The 16,520-nt window shown below is 45.8% G+C and overlaps 1 protein-coding gene across 7 annotated transcripts in view; it reads left to right on the top strand.

Annotated features, from left to right (window-relative positions):
- INTS10 (integrator complex subunit 10) overlaps window positions 1-15,835 on the top strand; it is a gene marked incomplete at its 5' end in the record, with an annotated part of 36,296 nt that extends 20,461 nt beyond the window's left edge. For 3 of the 7 annotated variants that reach the window (XM_082374840.1, XM_082374841.1, XM_082374844.1), the window contains 8 exons: window positions 13-95; window positions 823-975; window positions 3,669-3,777; window positions 8,309-8,388; window positions 9,509-9,671; window positions 10,525-10,618; window positions 13,267-13,344; window positions 15,447-15,835. In XM_082374840.1, the coding sequence (XP_082230966.1) occupies window positions 13-95; window positions 823-975; window positions 3,669-3,777; window positions 8,309-8,388; window positions 9,509-9,671; window positions 10,525-10,618; window positions 13,267-13,344; window positions 15,447-15,603 (917 nt within the window). In that variant the 3' untranslated portion in view covers window positions 15,604-15,835. Of the gene's footprint in view, window positions 1-12; window positions 96-822; window positions 976-3,668; window positions 3,778-8,308; window positions 8,389-9,508; window positions 9,672-10,524; window positions 10,619-13,266; window positions 13,345-15,365 lie in introns of all 7 variants that reach the window. The other 4 variants (XM_082374842.1, XM_082374843.1, XM_082374846.1 and 1 more) reach the window with 3 other exon arrangements.
- Between the last annotated feature and the right edge of the window lie 685 nt (window positions 15,836-16,520).

Genomic DNA, 16,520 nt, shown 5'->3' with positions numbered 1-16,520 from the left:
ATTCTTGCTCAGAATTTACAAGAATTTGTTTGGCGTGGAAGACGGATACTTGGCTTTGGTTGAGAATCTTCCTCAATGATGTGATCATCTATCAGGTAGTGTGTGTTTAAGTACCTGTGTCTTGACAGGACCACGGTTGCTGCGAGCATCTTCAGCGTGAAGGTGTGTGCGTTTCCTCCTGCTCTGAAGGCAGATGTTCTGTCTTCACTGGTGAGGGGATTGTGGTCCACTTTCAGCTGAGAACAGCTCCGGACGGCAGGCCCACATCTGGGTTACTTTTGGGGGGTCCAATCACACCCCTCTGTAAAAGTAAGAGTTTTATTTCTCAGTGAAAGACAAACACTGCTCACCCCTCCTCTCTGCTCTGGGGGAGCCCTGGTGCCTTGCTCTGCTGTCCTCGAGCTACTTATGCCCAGAAGGGAGAGGGGATTCAGTAACGAGAGGGAGAGCTTCCAACCCCTGTTGTTGAAATGGGCAGGTTGCAGCTTCCAGCCTTCATGAAGGAGAAATGGTATTAATAGTAAAATATTCATAAAGAAGTGGTATATCCAAAATGTACTCCACCAAAGAGCTTGTGGCATTTTATTTAGTCTCAAGAATTAAGACTAGAAAGAAAAATCTTTGTATTTATGAAGTCCCCCTACAGATCCTCCACGTAGCTTTAGCTAAGTTGGTTTGATTCTGTAGCTAAGTCTCCATTCCCTCCTCAAATGATTAAGCACAGGTGCCTGATTTGTGGTTGCTTGCTTGCTAGTGGCGTAATTAGCTCTGGAGATTCTTTAATGGCACTGTGTTTTCCTCCTTGCTGTGTGACTTTCCAAGGGTCAATATAAAAAGGCCATAGCCAGCCTGCACCACTTGGCAGCTCTCCAGGGACCACTTCCTCAGCCACAGATCTCGGGACAGGGGACCTTGGAGCATCAGAGGGCGCTCATCCAGCTGGCGACCTGCCACTTTGCCTTGGGGGAGTACAGAGTGAGTACTGGGTGCCTGGCACGGGGACGCACAGGCACACTCGGCAACCCTGGGGCTTTCTTTTTTTTTCCCAGAGTGGCTTTTTAATTCAGTGCATGTTTACTTGAAGCTTGCTCTTTCTGCCTAGATTTTATTATCTAATCCGCTGGTAAAAAGCTTAGTGATGCTGTTTAATTTCCTCCTTTCTATAGCTTCCCTCAAGTTAGGCTTCCATACTTTTCACATTTCCCGCTTATTATTCCATTTGTTGGAAGATGATTTTTACTTTCTTGCCTGGAATCCCTTTACAGTGGAGTTAGTCCTCTTGTACTTGGACAGAAGAGGCCTTCACCAAGTGGGAGATGGAGATTCACAATAGCTTATCTGAACCTCAGGTTCTCTTTTTATGTGGTGGTGGCACCTGCTAGGGGTGTTGCAGGAGCAGCTGTGTGAACAGACCTGTCTTCTCTGTGCTGTGAGCCCCTCCTTGCACGGTGGCTGCACAGCGTCGGTCCGCAGTAAACACCTGCATGCAGTGAGCGTGATCAGCACAGCTTTGTACGCAGTTACTGGATAGATTCAAGTCACACCTTAACACACAAACTCTCATTTCTTCTTGTCTCTCTATATGTTAAGTTGATTACTTTGGAATTAAAAACCCTAAATTAAATTTTTTAACTTGAACTTTGAAATATGATTTATAATTTGCCGTGATGAATTTTAGAAAGAAAAAGTTAATAAGTATGTGAAGTATGTGCATTTAAAATTGAAATGCTTTTCTACCATCACTTACGTCGTCAGGTGCCTAATTCTAAGTTTCAGTTGATTCCTTTTGAGAACTTAAGAGAGCACATAGTTATGCACACAGATACACATGTGTCGTGTAGAATTAGACAGCCGTGCACGGTACTGCTGTTCTGCATTGTACGAGGGAACGTACAATAAACTGGTAGATTTGATTAAGCTACACAGACTCATTCTCTCTGAGGGCTCCTGTTACCACCTCCGTGCGGGTCGCTTTTAGGCTTTCATCTTTGGTTTCTACCTTACCCGATTCCTGAGTCTCTGACTGCCTGTCTTTGGCTGGGACTCAGCATGTCCAGATGTGCATTTCCTTAGTTCTCTGGACCTTAGACACCACCTGTCAAGTCACAGAGACTCTTACTCAAGCTGGTCCTTTTGTCTCTTCCAGGATGGGGCACCAGTGCTTTGGGCATAGTGCCTTTTATTTCCACTGCCACCACCCTAACCCACGGCTTTTAACTGAATTTGTTGCCTGTAACCATTTTTCCAACCCTATAAGTTACGGTCAACTCTCTACAACATTGCTGTCATCATTCCATTTCATCGAGGTGTTGACTTCCTGGGTGCCCCAGGGTGGGATCCCCGTGTTCAAAGACATCTAAGTTGAGTTGGAGAGAGAAGTGAAGGTGTTTATGTAAGACAGTTAAAAATCCAGTGCTAGCGGTTTGCCTCAGACTTGTGCACAGCAGTCATTCAGGGAAGGGTGGTTTCACCCGGGCCCGCACCCTCCGGGAAGGATTTACGGGAAAGCCTGGCTGAAGCTGGGTATTGAAGAATGGCAGCGTATGATTCTGAGTCAACTTCTGGTCCCACTACTCACTAGCGCTGTGACCTATCTAACTCCAGGGTTCAAGTTCTTAACTACCCAGCTGCCGATCTCTCAAAGCTGGAGCTTCACGACCCTGTGGCCATGGGTGGTTCTGGATGTGCCAGGATACCGACCCCTCAGGCAGTTAGCTGTGGCTTGAGCAGCTAAGCCCTGGGTCATTTGCTGCCAGCTCTGAGCAGCCTTACAAATACTATTTTCTGGACGTGCCAAGACATGAAAAAGGTTGGGAAGCATGGATTTAAGATTCCACTTCGTCATCTGTAAAATGGGGGTAGTAGGGGGTTGTGCCTGACACACAGGAAATGTGCCCTCAGCCGATTCTGACTGTTACTACTGGAATTTGATGGGTGGACAGGAGGTGATGCCCTGCTCTCTGTGGCTTGAGACCACCTGCTCCGTGGGGCACCTGGGGCCGCCTCTCATCCACCAGCATGTCATCGGTCCAATTTCGTGTCTGTTTCCTAAACCGTGCCCTCCTTCCCCTCAAGGGAATTGCCAAAACCAGTAGAAAGCCTTCCCCACATCTTTCTCTCCGCCTTTGAAAACCCGTTTTTCTCTTTTCCATATTTCAGATCCTGCCCCCCTTTAAGGCTTAGATCACCTTCCTGCCTGAAATTTTTCCTGCTAGTTTCCTGCCTGTGTGTGTTTCTACTTAGTTTTAAATTATGCTCTAAACATACCATTTTAGTCCACCACCATGTGTCCCATTTTGTTAATTTTTCTATTCAGTGAGTTAGTAAATGTCCTTAAGATGGGGACATACTACTTTTGGATTCCACTGTGCTGTGAAACACTTTGGTAGTTTAGTTAATACTTGATTAATTTTTAAGTTTTGTTCTTTTGTTTTTTAACAGTGAAGAATGAGTTAGTGTTCCCTGAACAGTCTAGTATGTGGATTTAATCTTAGTTATTTTTCTACACTCGGTGTCAAGCAGGCAGTACTGGTCACGTGGCGTCCTGGGGCTATGCGCCCGAGCTCTGTGCACAGGTGGCCCCACTTGTGCTGCAGAGGTTTTAGTTACCTAGATTTGGTTTCAGTCAGAAACTTTCAGTTAGTTCCTTCTGGTCTTGTCTTCTCTAGATGACGTGTGAGAAAGTCCTTGATTTGATGTGCTACATGGTCCTCCCCATCCAGGACGGAGGCAAGTCACAGGAAGAACCCTCAAAAATAAAGCCCAAGTTTAGAAAAGGTACAGTGACAAATTTTATTTTTATTTTATAGAAATAGCTTTAGGACCTAAGGCTGGGAATTTTTTGTAATTCCTGACAACATAATACCACGTGATCTGCAGAGCTTGACAAATTGTATAAGAAGCGAAGTGCTCGCCAAGCTTTTCGTGGCTCTCATTTCATAAGCAGCCATAAATCTGTCCTCCTTCCAAAGTTCTCGTCAATTTCTGAGTTTGTTGTCTCTTTGAAGAATATCAGTGAGCTCCTTTTCCTATCTTTACCAATTCTAGGAAATCTTGTAATAATTAGTTGAGAAGGATCTCTTAGCATGTCTCTCTTGGGCTGTTTTGAGCTTTACCTCAAGTTGCTCATTGTTGAAAATCTACGTAAATTGAGCTATGATGCTTCATAGGAAAGGAAGAGAGCCCCACTGTCACGATCTAAGTTCCATCTTAGAAGTTGGGAAAAGATAATCTGTCAAACCCAAGCCAAGTAGAAAACGGGGAATAATAAAGACAAGAGCAGAAACTATTGCAATAGAAAAAAACAGAGGAAATTAATAAAGCAAAAAGTTGGTTTTTTGAAAAAAATTAATGAAATTGATGAACCCCTAACAAGATTGACCAGGAAGGCAGTAAACACAAATAACCAATATCAGGAATGGAAGAGGGAGTGTCACTCCAGATCGTGCTGAAATCAGAAGGACAGTAAGAGAATAGGTTGTGAATAACTTTATGCCAATAAATTTAACAATTTAGGTGAAATGGAAAGAATTCCTTGAAAAACACAACTTACCAAAACAGACACAAAATGAAATAGAAAATCTGAATGTTTTATATCTATCAAAGAAATTAAATTTGTTGTCAAAAACTTTCCCACAAAGAAAACTCCAGGCTCAGTTGGCTTCACTGTGAATCTTGTCAAGCATTTAGGAAGAAATAACTCCAATCCTGTACACACTTTTGGAGAAAATAGAGAAAGAGGGAACACTTACCAATTCAGTTTTTAAGACCAACATAACCCTGATAGCAAAACCAAACAAGAGAAGGACATTAAAGGCCAGTGTCTATCATGATCATAGATGCCAAAATTCTTAACAAAGTATAAGCAAATACAGCAATATATAAGAAAGGTAATACATAACGGCCAAGTATACCGGGAATGCAAAGGTGGTTTAACACAGGAAAACCAATCACTGCAGTTCACCACATTAGCAGATTAAAGGAGAAAAATCATAAGATTGTCTTAATAGATGCAGGCAGAATTCAATTATGTCTGCATTTATCATTCATGATTTTTTTTAAATTTTAGTAAACTAGAGATAGGAGGAAACTTCCTCAGCATCATTCTTAACTATGAAATATTGAATGCTTTCCTCAAGACCAGCAGCAATACAGGGGGTGTCTGCTGTCAGCACCTCAATTCAACATCCTGGAGATTCTAGCAAACACAATAAGCAAGAAAAAGAAAGGTTGAAAAAGAACCGTTTTTGTTCACAGCTACATATTTGGCTATGTAGAAAAGTCAAGGAATCTCCAAATAGAATAACATCAAAACCCATAAAATACTTAGGGATAAATTTAATGAAAGATGTGCAAAATCATGTTTGTAGGTCAGAAGACTCAATATTGTTAGGATACCAGTTCTCCCCAAATCTCTCTGTAGATTCAATGCAATCCCAATCAAAATCCCAGCAGACTTTTTTTTTTAATAGAAGTTGACAAACTGATTCTAAAATTTATATGGAAGTACTACAACAGTTTTGAAAAAGACTAACAAAATTGGACAAGTTACCCTACCTGATAGCAGGGTTTAATATAAAGCTACAGTTATCCAGACAGTATTGGCATAAGACTGGAGAATCGAGAAATGGACCCACATAAGTATGGTCAAATGATTTTCCATGAAGACGCCAAAGTAGTTCAATGGAGAAAGGAAAGCCTTTTCAACAAATGGTGCTGGAACAGAGGGATCTTCATGTAGAAGAAAAAAAGATCCTCACCTCCTACCTCACATTATTCACAAAAATTAATTTGAGCTGGAGCAGAGACTAAATGGAAAAGCTAAATGATAACATTTTTTTAGAAGAAAATTTCTTTGAGACTGGTAGTAGGTTTCTTAGGACACTAAAAGCTTTCTAGAAGACAAAAGCATGAGAGCTTTTTTTTTTTTGACAGTTTTGATACTTATTGGGAGTTCATTATACTATTCTGTTTACTTTTTATATGTTTGGGATTTTCCACAACCGAAGGTTGAAAAAAATAGATATAGCCCAGACCCCTTCAAAAATTAATACCTCTGTGGAACAGAAACAGATCAGGTGGGTAAGACTTGACCTAGCAGACATCAAGACTAATTTTAAAGTGTAGCATTGGTGTAGAGATTGACCCCAGGAACAGAATAGAGAACCAAGAAACTGGTAGCATTACAGTTCAGTGGAGGAAGAATGAATGTATCCCAATAGTGGTACTGTTACAGTTGATGATCCAAATATAAAAACGACAGAAAAGAGATTCCTCCTTCATACTACACAAGAACCCTTTAAATTTTAATATTTAAATATTAAAACTAAAACTTTTAAACTTTGAGAAGAAAATACAGAAGGCGATCTTTGTTGCTTTCTAGTTAGAGAAGGATTTAGGCTACAAAGAGCACACGACATAAAAGATTAGTGAATTTGATCACGTTAAAATCAAAATACCAACAAAAGATATTATGATCAGTGAAAAGCTATAGACTACAAGAAAATTGTCCAGCACAATTTATATATTTATATACTTATATATTCAACAAAAAATTAGTATCCAGAATTCTGAAAGAGCTCCTGTAAGAAATAACCAACCCCCCATAGAAAAATAGGCAAAAAATGTGAACAACAGATTCACAGAAGCCAAATGGCCAAAAACTACTTGGAAAGATTCTCCACCTATTATTAATACAGGAAATTCAGATTAAAACAATAAGCTATCATTTTCCATCAGGATGCAGAGAGTAAAGGGTGGCCGTATTGACTGTCTGGACGTGAAGATACGCATCGCCCATGTGCTTCTGGAAGGCGCATAGATTCATATGGTCACTTTGGAGAGCAGTTTAGCAGTACCAAGTTGCACATCTCACTACCTGGTTATGTGCCCCTTCCAGGTATAGACTTTAGATCAGTGATCTCCAAACTTGGGCCCTCAGCTACTGGGTCATGAATTTCCAATAGAAATTTTCTTTTTTAATGAGGTAGACTGTAACAGTATTATTAAAATGAATGTATCTCCACTAAAAAGGGTAAATTTTATTTCACGAACCTTTTGTTTTAGACACACAATTGACCCTTGAACAATGCAGGAGTTAACCCAGGGGCTCAGACCCACCCCTCCCCGCAACGGTCGAAAATCTGGTACTGCTCTCTGCCTCAAAAACAGGAATTGACCAATGACTCAGCCTAGGGCAGGAAGCTGGAACAGTTTGGATAAAATCAGGGCTCAGACTGCAATTCTTTTGATTCCACATGTTGTGATCTCTAATCCAATACAAACTTTTCCCCACACTTAGTTCATTTAGAGATATGTAAGATGAAAATGCAGATACTGTATTTACTGAAAAATCCATGTATAAGTGGACCCATGCAGTTCAGACCTGTGTTGCTCAGGAGCCAGCTGTATGAAATGTGTAAGTGCATGTGCACAGGGTCCCTACGTGAAAAGTGTATTTATTTCTTGCTACTTCTTCCCTCTTGAGTAGAGAAGGATTTAGGAAAGAAAGAGCACACAGCATAAAGAAAAGGACTATGGTCTTGGTTTGAAAAACAACCATTGCTTAAAGTTTTTTCCGCAAGTGCACAAGAAAATATATATAAGAATGTTTATTTCAGCATTGTTGGTAATAGTGAAAAATTGGAAGTCTCAGTGTTCACCATAAAAGAATGGATAAATCAGTTGTGGTCAGTGTAACCAACAGAGCACTACGTAACGCAGAAAACCAATGAGCTAGAGCCACAGATATTAGTACCAAAAACAATCTGCAGAAAGATACATACGCTATGACACCATTTATATAGTAGAATGAAAACACGCGAGACGTTTCTCTGTGGTGCGTGAATATAGATTCCTGTGTTAAAAGCAGGCAGTGCGCACAGGACTGATGAACCCCCACTCAGAATAGCAGTCTTCTCTCAGGAGGGAGGCAGGGGTGGCATCAGGAGAGGAGAACTGAGCTCGCGATGCTTTACATTAAAATCTAAACCTAAAGCAGATGTCAGCATTTTCTACAGCTGAGTGGTGAGCACTCTGGTGTTTGTAGTAGTCTCTGTCATTTTCTGTGTGTTTCAAATGTTTCATAATGATAAGTATATAAGCAACTTTAGAAATGTAGATTGAGAAATGAACTCCAGAGACGATTGAAAAACCAGTTTCACCTTCACTCAATGTAATTGTGATTTAACTGTGTTGAGACCATGTGATTGTTGCTTATCCTTTTCCTTTTAAGGAAAGCACTTTTAAACATTTGCTTCTCAAAGCTCTTTTCTTTGCTACTAACAAGTATATTGTGGACTTTTCTTAGGTTCAGACCTGAAGCTTCTGCCTTGTACCAGCAAGGCTATCATGCCCTATTGCCTGCACTTAATGTTAGCTTGTTTTAAGGTAAGCTTCACATTGATTAGTGTAAAGGAAATTAATTTGCAAGATTGTTGTGATGATCTGGAATGACATGAATTGAGAGCCTTACGCACAAATGTTAGTTTAGTCCTTTGAAAACAGGTTGGTGTAGTGAGGAAAGCACATGGGCAAGGAATTAACAAATATTTATTAAATATCGACTGCACTAGGCAAAGATGAGTAGGAACTAATCCCCATCCTCGAGAGGTTTACGGTAACAGTGGGACAGATAATTTACAGGTAATAGTGGGGTGGATATGCAAATAACCTCGCCTGTGGTAGTGTCCAGTAAATATTTTATGAATTAGCCTGCGAGTCAGGATATATTAGCTACAGAAGAAGGGAGCACAAGTGCTGTTGGGCTCATGGAGGGATGTGAGTTCATTATCACAGGCGTAGGGCGTGAGCACGAGCACGTGCAGAGGCCCAGCAGACCCAGGGAAGTCTGAGGACCGGGCTGTGGGGAGCGGAGGCCTGGGGCGGCCAGGCTGAATTGTCTACGAAGGCTCATGAGCAGCGGGCAGCAGTATCCGGTCTCCCCTTCAGGGCGGTAATTCCCAATCCTGACTCTTGATCTGAAGCACTGAGGCGACAGAAACAATTTGAAGTGACTTCAGGCACAGCTGCCGGTTTAGAACCAGAAGCCCTTTGACGGCTTCTCACTTCACACCCCTGCGTCCTCCTTCCTGTGGCTCCCGCCGGCCTTTCTCCCCAGTCCCACGGTCTCCTCAGACCCTCCTCTCTAAGGGGGGCCTCTCGCCCGCCCTCCATCCCCCCCCCGGCCCCTTAAAAGAAGTCCCCAAATTCTCCTCTGTTGCCCAGACCGCTCACCTTCCTCGCGCCGTCATCCCTGCGCTCAGAGCCTCGGTCCCACCCTGCGTGTCCCGCTCCCGCCAGGAGGCTCACGAGGGTGCCGGGGGGCCGGGTTCTGAGATCGGGCCCCTCCTCGCTGGCAGCGGTGACATTTGCCAGGCAGGCTTGACTTCTGCTGTCCCTTCTGACTGGTGACCTTAGTCACGCACTTCCCTGTAACAGCATTTTGGGGGAAGTGGTATCGGGTGTGTGTGAGATCACCCCGTGACTCCCTCCCCTCTGTGTCCTGCAGCTGAGAGCCTTCACAGACAGCAGAGACGACATGGCGCTGGGGCACGTGATCGTGCTGCTTCAGCAGGAGTGGCCGCGGGGAGAGACCCTTTTCCTGAAAGCCGTCAATAAGATTTGCCAGCAAGGAAACTTCCAATATGAGAATTTTTTCAATTATGTTACAAGTATCCTTTTTCTTGTTTGAGCAGAAGAAATGCTTGGTACAAAAATGAACAAACCATTTGGGGTAGGAATAATGGTTTTGGTGATTTGGGGGAAAAGGAGAAGGAATGGTGACTTAAAATGGGATTGTGGCAGCTGGTTTTGTGAAAGTCATGAACGGCTTCAAAGAGGAATCAGGAACGTGGATAGCCCTGTTGCATTTTCCACTTCAAGTGGCTTCTTAGGAAGGTACCCAAGGTGCCTGAAGTAAGGGCCTGCAGGCCCCGAGTGACTGCTGGGGCCGTAGACTGTGATTCTCCGTTGGCCTTCCTCTGGGAACAGGGCCCCTGGGGTCTGGGGTTACAACAGCAGCCGTCACAGGCCCGCGGGGCACCCGCCAGAGAAGCTGCTCCACCCAGCGCTGGCTTTCGTGATGGGGAGCGTTGTATTTCCTCGTGTTGGTTAGGGAAAGGTCTGGCGTTCATACTTCATTGCTTCTCGTAATACATTATTTTTGAATTGCACGGCGTCTGACATCCCTGTCCAGGTGCCTAGAGCAGCATTTCTTAACCTTTGGGCGGGGGGAGGGGGGCGGTGTGTATAGCACCTCTTCCGCCTCTTTCATTTCTTATTAAGAAAAGAAAAGATGCTGCTCTTGGGACCCTATAGGCTCTGCTCAGTCAGCTACCTGAGAAACGTGTTTCTCTTCGTGAGGGCGCTGGGCTGGCATAGGGACCGCTGGGCTTGGACTCAGGCAGCGCTGGGTTGCTGGTGCGGTCGCCGTGGCCAGGGCGCTCCGTGGCTGCGAGCCTGTCTCCTCCTCCAGGAGAGCAGGGCTCCAGGCTTTCTCACGTGGTTCCCTGAATCTGGCCTCAGATATCGACATGCTGGAGGAGTTCGCCTACCTGAGAACTCAGGAAGGTGGGAAGATCCATCTGGAACTACTACCCAATCAAGGAATGCTGATCAAGTAAGGGCACCGTCTCCTGCTCTCCGTGCTCAGTGCCCGCCTTCGTGTGCTTGTAGGAAATATTTGTAAATGTCTGTGGCTTTCAAACAGTCATTAGAAAGGAATCCAAACCTGGTCTCTGTTTTGGAGAGTAGATTTGATTCTGGGAATCCTGTTGAAAGACTTGGCATTTCCTTAACTACATTTCTGATAAAACATTGTTTAAATTGGGGTAGTTCCGTCACTTTTGATACTTACTTCACTAGACGAACGTCTTATTCATGGTATCTTTTCCGTTCCAAAACTTACAGACTGATCCTATAATTTCTGATTAGAAGTAGGGTGCTTTTAATTAAGAAAAGCCATGCTTAACTAAAGTTGAGCCAGACTGGGAAAAACTGCAGACCTAACTTCCACACTGTACTTGGGCCTCAGTGTTGACTGAAGCCCTGCTGAGCACCTACCCACTCAGCAGGGTGGGGCTTGGTCTTGGCACTCCCCACTCCTGGATGAAGTCAGTGACCATTTATGATTTTTAAATGCCCTTGCTTCTGCCCTTCAGTCCTCATTGCAGTTTGGACAGTACATCCTCTGTGCTGCAGACGCCTCGCGTAGTGTGATGTCCATACTTCCTCCTCTGCGTCCTGCACGTTCAGCGTGTGTGGGTCAGGATCAGAGTCACTGCAGGAGACCGAACCCCGAGTGAGAAGAAAGTGTTGCTGAGGCTGACAGATTCTCCTTTTTCACTCACTTGTGAAAGGGACGAGTTTTCAGTGGAAAGCCAAAATCCGCATCTCGTTCTGTCTTCGGGGAGTGTTGTGGAGAGGGAAGTAAGAGGTGTCCCTCTGGACTCCTGTAGGCTCGGGGCTGGGGCATCCAGCAGCACAGTGTCCTGTCAGGAATGGGAAGGTGGGGTGCTTGTCCTTCACCTTGCAAACGTTACTAAAGATTCTGAGCATTTGACAGGAAAGCGCAAGACCTTTGTACGTTAGCTGGCTCAGGCGGGGGACCAGACACGCTCATCTTCCCACACCGGTAGCTCCCCTAGAATGGGGGGAAAATAACGCATGACTCAAAACATTTTTCACCGTGCTTGAGAGTAAAGGTGGCTTTTTGACACGGAACCCTTTTACGTTGTAATTTCCAAGTTTTGAGGCTGGACACACAAACATACCTTTAATAGCTTTTTCTTTAATTCCCATTAATGCTCACCATACAAATTGTCATAATATGGAGACAACCTCAGTAGAATCAACTCCGTTTACTTAGATTAAACCTAAGTTTAATAATCCTCACACTAGGTAATGCTTAGCTGTGAATGTGAGAGAAGAGGCTGTCAGAAAATCAGTGGTTGAGTCTCAGACTTCATTCTACTGAACCTGTCTTCTCCAGCCAGTTTTTCTGAGCTGCACAGTGACACGGGAACATGCAGACAAGCCCTCGGACGAGGAGTGAAGGCGAGGGCTGTTGGACACCCAGACGGTGTCCTTAGTTAAAGAAACCCTTAATTTCTTCTAACTCCCTGTAGAAGACCATTAAGTCTCTTAGGAAACCTGCTGTTCCATCAGTTTGGAAGCAGGACTAGGGGCTGTTGCTTAGTGAGCTGACAGTGTGAGTCTCGGGGTTCATTTGAAACCTGCCTTTCAAATTTCTGATGAGAAACTACCGTGGAGAAGTGGGCCGCCTGAGACAGTTGAGGTATGGTCGGGATCTTGAGTAAAACTGTCACATTCCTTTTCCCTTTGGGTCGCAAACAAATTGTCTGAAGCCATTGTGGACCTTCTGGGGGGCCCTCCAGCCGAGCGCAGAGGTGCAGGGAGCAGAGTCCAGCCTTCCTTCGGGTGAGGCTGTGAGTCCGTCCTGGTTGTGGCGTCTGGGCTGCAGCAGGTACGGTACCAGCGCCGAGGGCACGGGGGCCTGACCGGCAGGAGGGACGAGCTCTGATTCTTACCTACACGTGCTGCTCTCATGTATTTTGGAGTCGAGAAATGCTTCTGTGCTGATGCTTGCAGTACCCTGGGTGACACACAAACCCATGTCCTGTGTGTGCCCCGAACTGGGTGCGCAATGACGCTCTCAGAGGCGATCACCCGGCTAATGTACTCATTTCTGTTGTTACAGAATCCCGCAAAGCCATGGCCCGGACTCTGTTTTCCCCCATCTCTGCCTTTTCTCAATACTTTTTGAAATTTAAACTCAACCTTTCTTTGTCAAAAACATTGCCAGCCTCTCCAGTCCTCTTGAAAGGGCCTCTTCAGTCTGGGGCTTCAGTCCCATCAAAGATGGTTCTAAAAAGTCACGGGTGTCTTTCTGGGATCGGCATGGACGTGGCAAGCGTGGAGAGCAGAGGTGCTGGATTTGAGACTCTCTCCACGGCCGTTCCATGGCACCTCCCCGTCCTCTCCCCTGGCGCTTGCTTTTCATGCCAGATCTCAGCGGGCTGAGCCGGGGACCGGCAGCCGAGAGGCCTGGGGACCCACGTGGGCCACAGCCGTGCAGCGGGGGGGGACGGGTAGCCTCTGTCCTCCCGGAACAGCTGCCCGAGGCCTGAGGCCGGCGGTTCTGTGCGGCCTGCCCCCCGTCTCGTGCCTTTTCTCTGGAGTGTTGTTTTTAAGTGCAGGCTGAGTCGGTGTGGGTGTTTGAATGCCGCTGTTTGCTGTTTTTTAAAGGCCTTCTAGCCCTCCCATGGGGTTACTGCAGCAGGAATTCTTACCTGTGCTTCAGCCCAGCATACAGACTGCTGACAGGTACCAAGTGGACACACCTGCTCATAGTGTACTGTTTGTCGACATGTTTTACTGCCCATGGTTTTCAGCTCTTTGTTCCTCAGTGCTCTTTTTCATGCTTTATTTAATTTTTTAATTTGTTCTGCATTCCTTGGCAAACCATCTGGTTGTAATATTGTTAACATTTCTTATTTTTTTCCATAAGTTGCCAGTGTTTTTGTGTTCAATTTAAAAATCATTATGGATCTGGAAATAAGTGAACGTTACATAAAACTGTGTAAGACTAAGTGCACATTAGATTAGGCACTAAATTATGATTCTCTTTTGGTAAAACATAAGGCATTCGGTCCTAAATATTTAAGGATGCTGAAACTTATTCTAAGTAAATTTTTATTCTCAGATTTTCGTATTAGTGGCCAGTGTTGAGGTCTTGGTCTAAATGGGCATAAGCACAGTATCTTCCTGCCACTGGTACTGTTTTTTTCCAACCATACCTTTCCGGATTGAAAATATTTGGTAGGCTAGAATGCTACATTTACTAGTTGACTTATCCTGGTCTTAAACCACAAAAGCTAATTCGTCCTCTTCTTCATCCAAACTTGTCAGAGGGATAAAGACTCTGATAGAAATACAGTTGAGTTGTACCGCTCTTCATATATGGAAACAACACCTTTGGCCTGTGACCAGCAGGACACAGCACTTTATTGCATTTTTACTAGTATTAAGGGGAGCGTGTGCTTGGAGCCATCCGTGCCCTTTAGCTCGGTGTCTGCAAATACCAGTGTCTTTCAGTGGGTCAGAGGGAGGGCTCCCATTTGGGGTTGCGGTCTGGGTCCCCCAAGAGCAGTATCTCAGGGCAGCATAAAGGGGCTGCATGAGCTCCCAGCGGGGCTCACTGACACTGTGTACTTACTTCTGAGTCACCAGCCGGACCTGATTATAGAGACGTCCACAGAGAACTGGCTGTGCTGTCTCACTGTGTGGTTCTGTAAACTGTCCACGGGTGTTGTAGGGTGTCCTGTAATATCTTACCCTTCTAACAAAGCCTGTTCTGGTTTTCTTTTTCCTTCTGTTACATTGCAACTTTCTGACTTCCGTTGTACTTATTTTATATAATTCAAGTTTTAAAAACAGAAACATTTTAGAGTGGTTTCAACAGTTTAATCTTGGCCAGTACCTAAAAATCTAATTTTAAATTCCCGTGACCGTGTCTTAGGGAAGTTAGGCAGTGGGAGTGGGGATGGAGGTGGCTTCTGTTCGTCTAAATCTACCCAATTACTGACTGGTAGTTAAAACGCCTTTCCTTTTGATTGAACCCATTGAATTCTGCTAGGTTTTTCTTTTGCTTCCTTCATTTTGGTGTTTGGAGTTTCCTGGGGTTTCCTCTGTAGTTTCCTTCCCTGAAGCCCACCCTCCAGGGCGTCGTGAAGGACGCACCTGTGCTCCCGCCGGCCCGGCCCAGCAGGGAGGGCTCCCGGGCCCCAGCAGGCCCTCAGGAAGCCCGTCATCAGCGACTCTGCTTCTCTCTCCCCGCCGGTGCCGGACTCTTGTCTTGGGGCCCCAGCTCCTCCTGCTTCTTCGCAAACAGACCTGGAGGAGCTGTCCCGTCCCGGCATCGCAGGGAGAGAGGCACGCTTGTGGCCCGGTGCTGTGCGGCTTCCGAGCCTTCCTGAGCCTGTCACGGGGCACCGGCGGGGGGCCGCGGCCATGGCCACGCTCGCTCAGGCATCCTCCTGCCGCTGCTGCCTCTGCGCTCAGCTGGCCTGGCGGGACCCGAACGGTGTGGCCGGGGTGGTCCGGACTCCGTCAGCCCCAAGTAACTGAACTGTGCGTGAGTCACAGCGGGAAGCACAGCGTCAGGGCTGCAGAAGTTAGAAGCCAAGCAGGCAGCATCTTGCCAAACACGCGATGTTTAGAATAGCCTTTTCCTGAGTGGGGAAGACGGCTCTCTGGCTTTAAGTCTTTCTGCAGAGGAACTGGCAGTGGAGGCTGTTTGGTTGGGGCTTTTTTCTTTTTTAAACTTTTCGCTAGATTTGAGGCAGCCCGTTTTCCTGCCCCAGAGTCACTGACCTGTGCTGTCGTGCTAACTGTGGCGTCCGTTTGTTTCCCTGTCGCCGCCCCAGGCACCACACGGTCACCCGGGGCATCACCAAGGGCGTGAAGGAGGACTTCCGCCTGGCCATGGAGCGCCAGGTGTCCCGCTGTGGGGAGAACTTGATGCTGGTGCTGCACAGGTTCTGCGTCAACGAGAAGATCTTGCTGCTCCAGACGCTGGCCTGACCGGCCCTCCCGCCAGAGGCAGCCCACAGCCGCGGGGCTCTGGGGAGACACAAAGCGTGGATGAGCGCTGCCGTCGTCGCTCTTCAAAAGGAGAAGACCAGCGGTGTTTTAACTCATTGGTCGCTTAGAAGTAGTTCCCAACAGTCCAAGAAGCTATTACTATTTTTGTCATATTTTGTAATTTTTGTAAAACAAAAGAACCTGTTTTGTAAATAAAATCATCCTAAATTTGTGGGGTTTTTTTAAATTTTATTTTTAATTCTTAGAGTTTCTGAACAAGAGTGTACTTTACTTAAAAAGGCATTTCCTTCCATGTTCTCCAGATTTTCTTTTCCATAGTTAGGTTTTGGTGAATATCACATATCAACATAATGCTAGACCTTTTCCTTCGGGAAGTTTTAACACCAAAAACCTTTGTGCCAGGATGAACTTGAGTGAACTTCCACTGAAGGCGCCGTGGGGGAGTCATGGGTGAGGGTCCTGCCCAGTGGCCTGTGGAGGGCGCCTCCCCTGCCCGTCGGCTGCTGTCACCTGGGTGCCCTGAGCCAGACAGCCTGGCCTCCGGCCTGGTTCTGCCCAGCCCTTTACTTGCCACGTACCAGGGACAGGTTCATGTCCCTCAAGCTTGTCATGGGAAATACAGGCACTGGCCCTTCCCTCCCAGCTGGCTGTAAAGACAGTGACGTGACACACTTGGGATGGGGCCTCGCACTTCTAAGCACAACACTGGGGTCAGGGGTCAGGTTCATTTCTTTTGCTGTTCCTGAAATATATCAGGTAAGCATCACATGATCAGTTGTTTCTGGGGGGATGTAAGAATGAAAGAGCTAAGAAGTTGTTCAGTTACTGTTAGTGAACCAGGCCCAATGGCCCAACATGCAGCAAGCCAAACGCTGAGAGGCCAAGGTTTGCAGCTG

This window comes from Balaenoptera borealis, assembly GCF_965194805.1.
Source record: "Balaenoptera borealis genome assembly, chromosome: 21".
Classification (NCBI taxonomy): Eukaryota; Metazoa; Chordata; class Mammalia; order Artiodactyla; family Balaenopteridae; genus Balaenoptera; species Balaenoptera borealis.
This window is presented reverse-complemented; position numbering and strand designations above follow the sequence as displayed.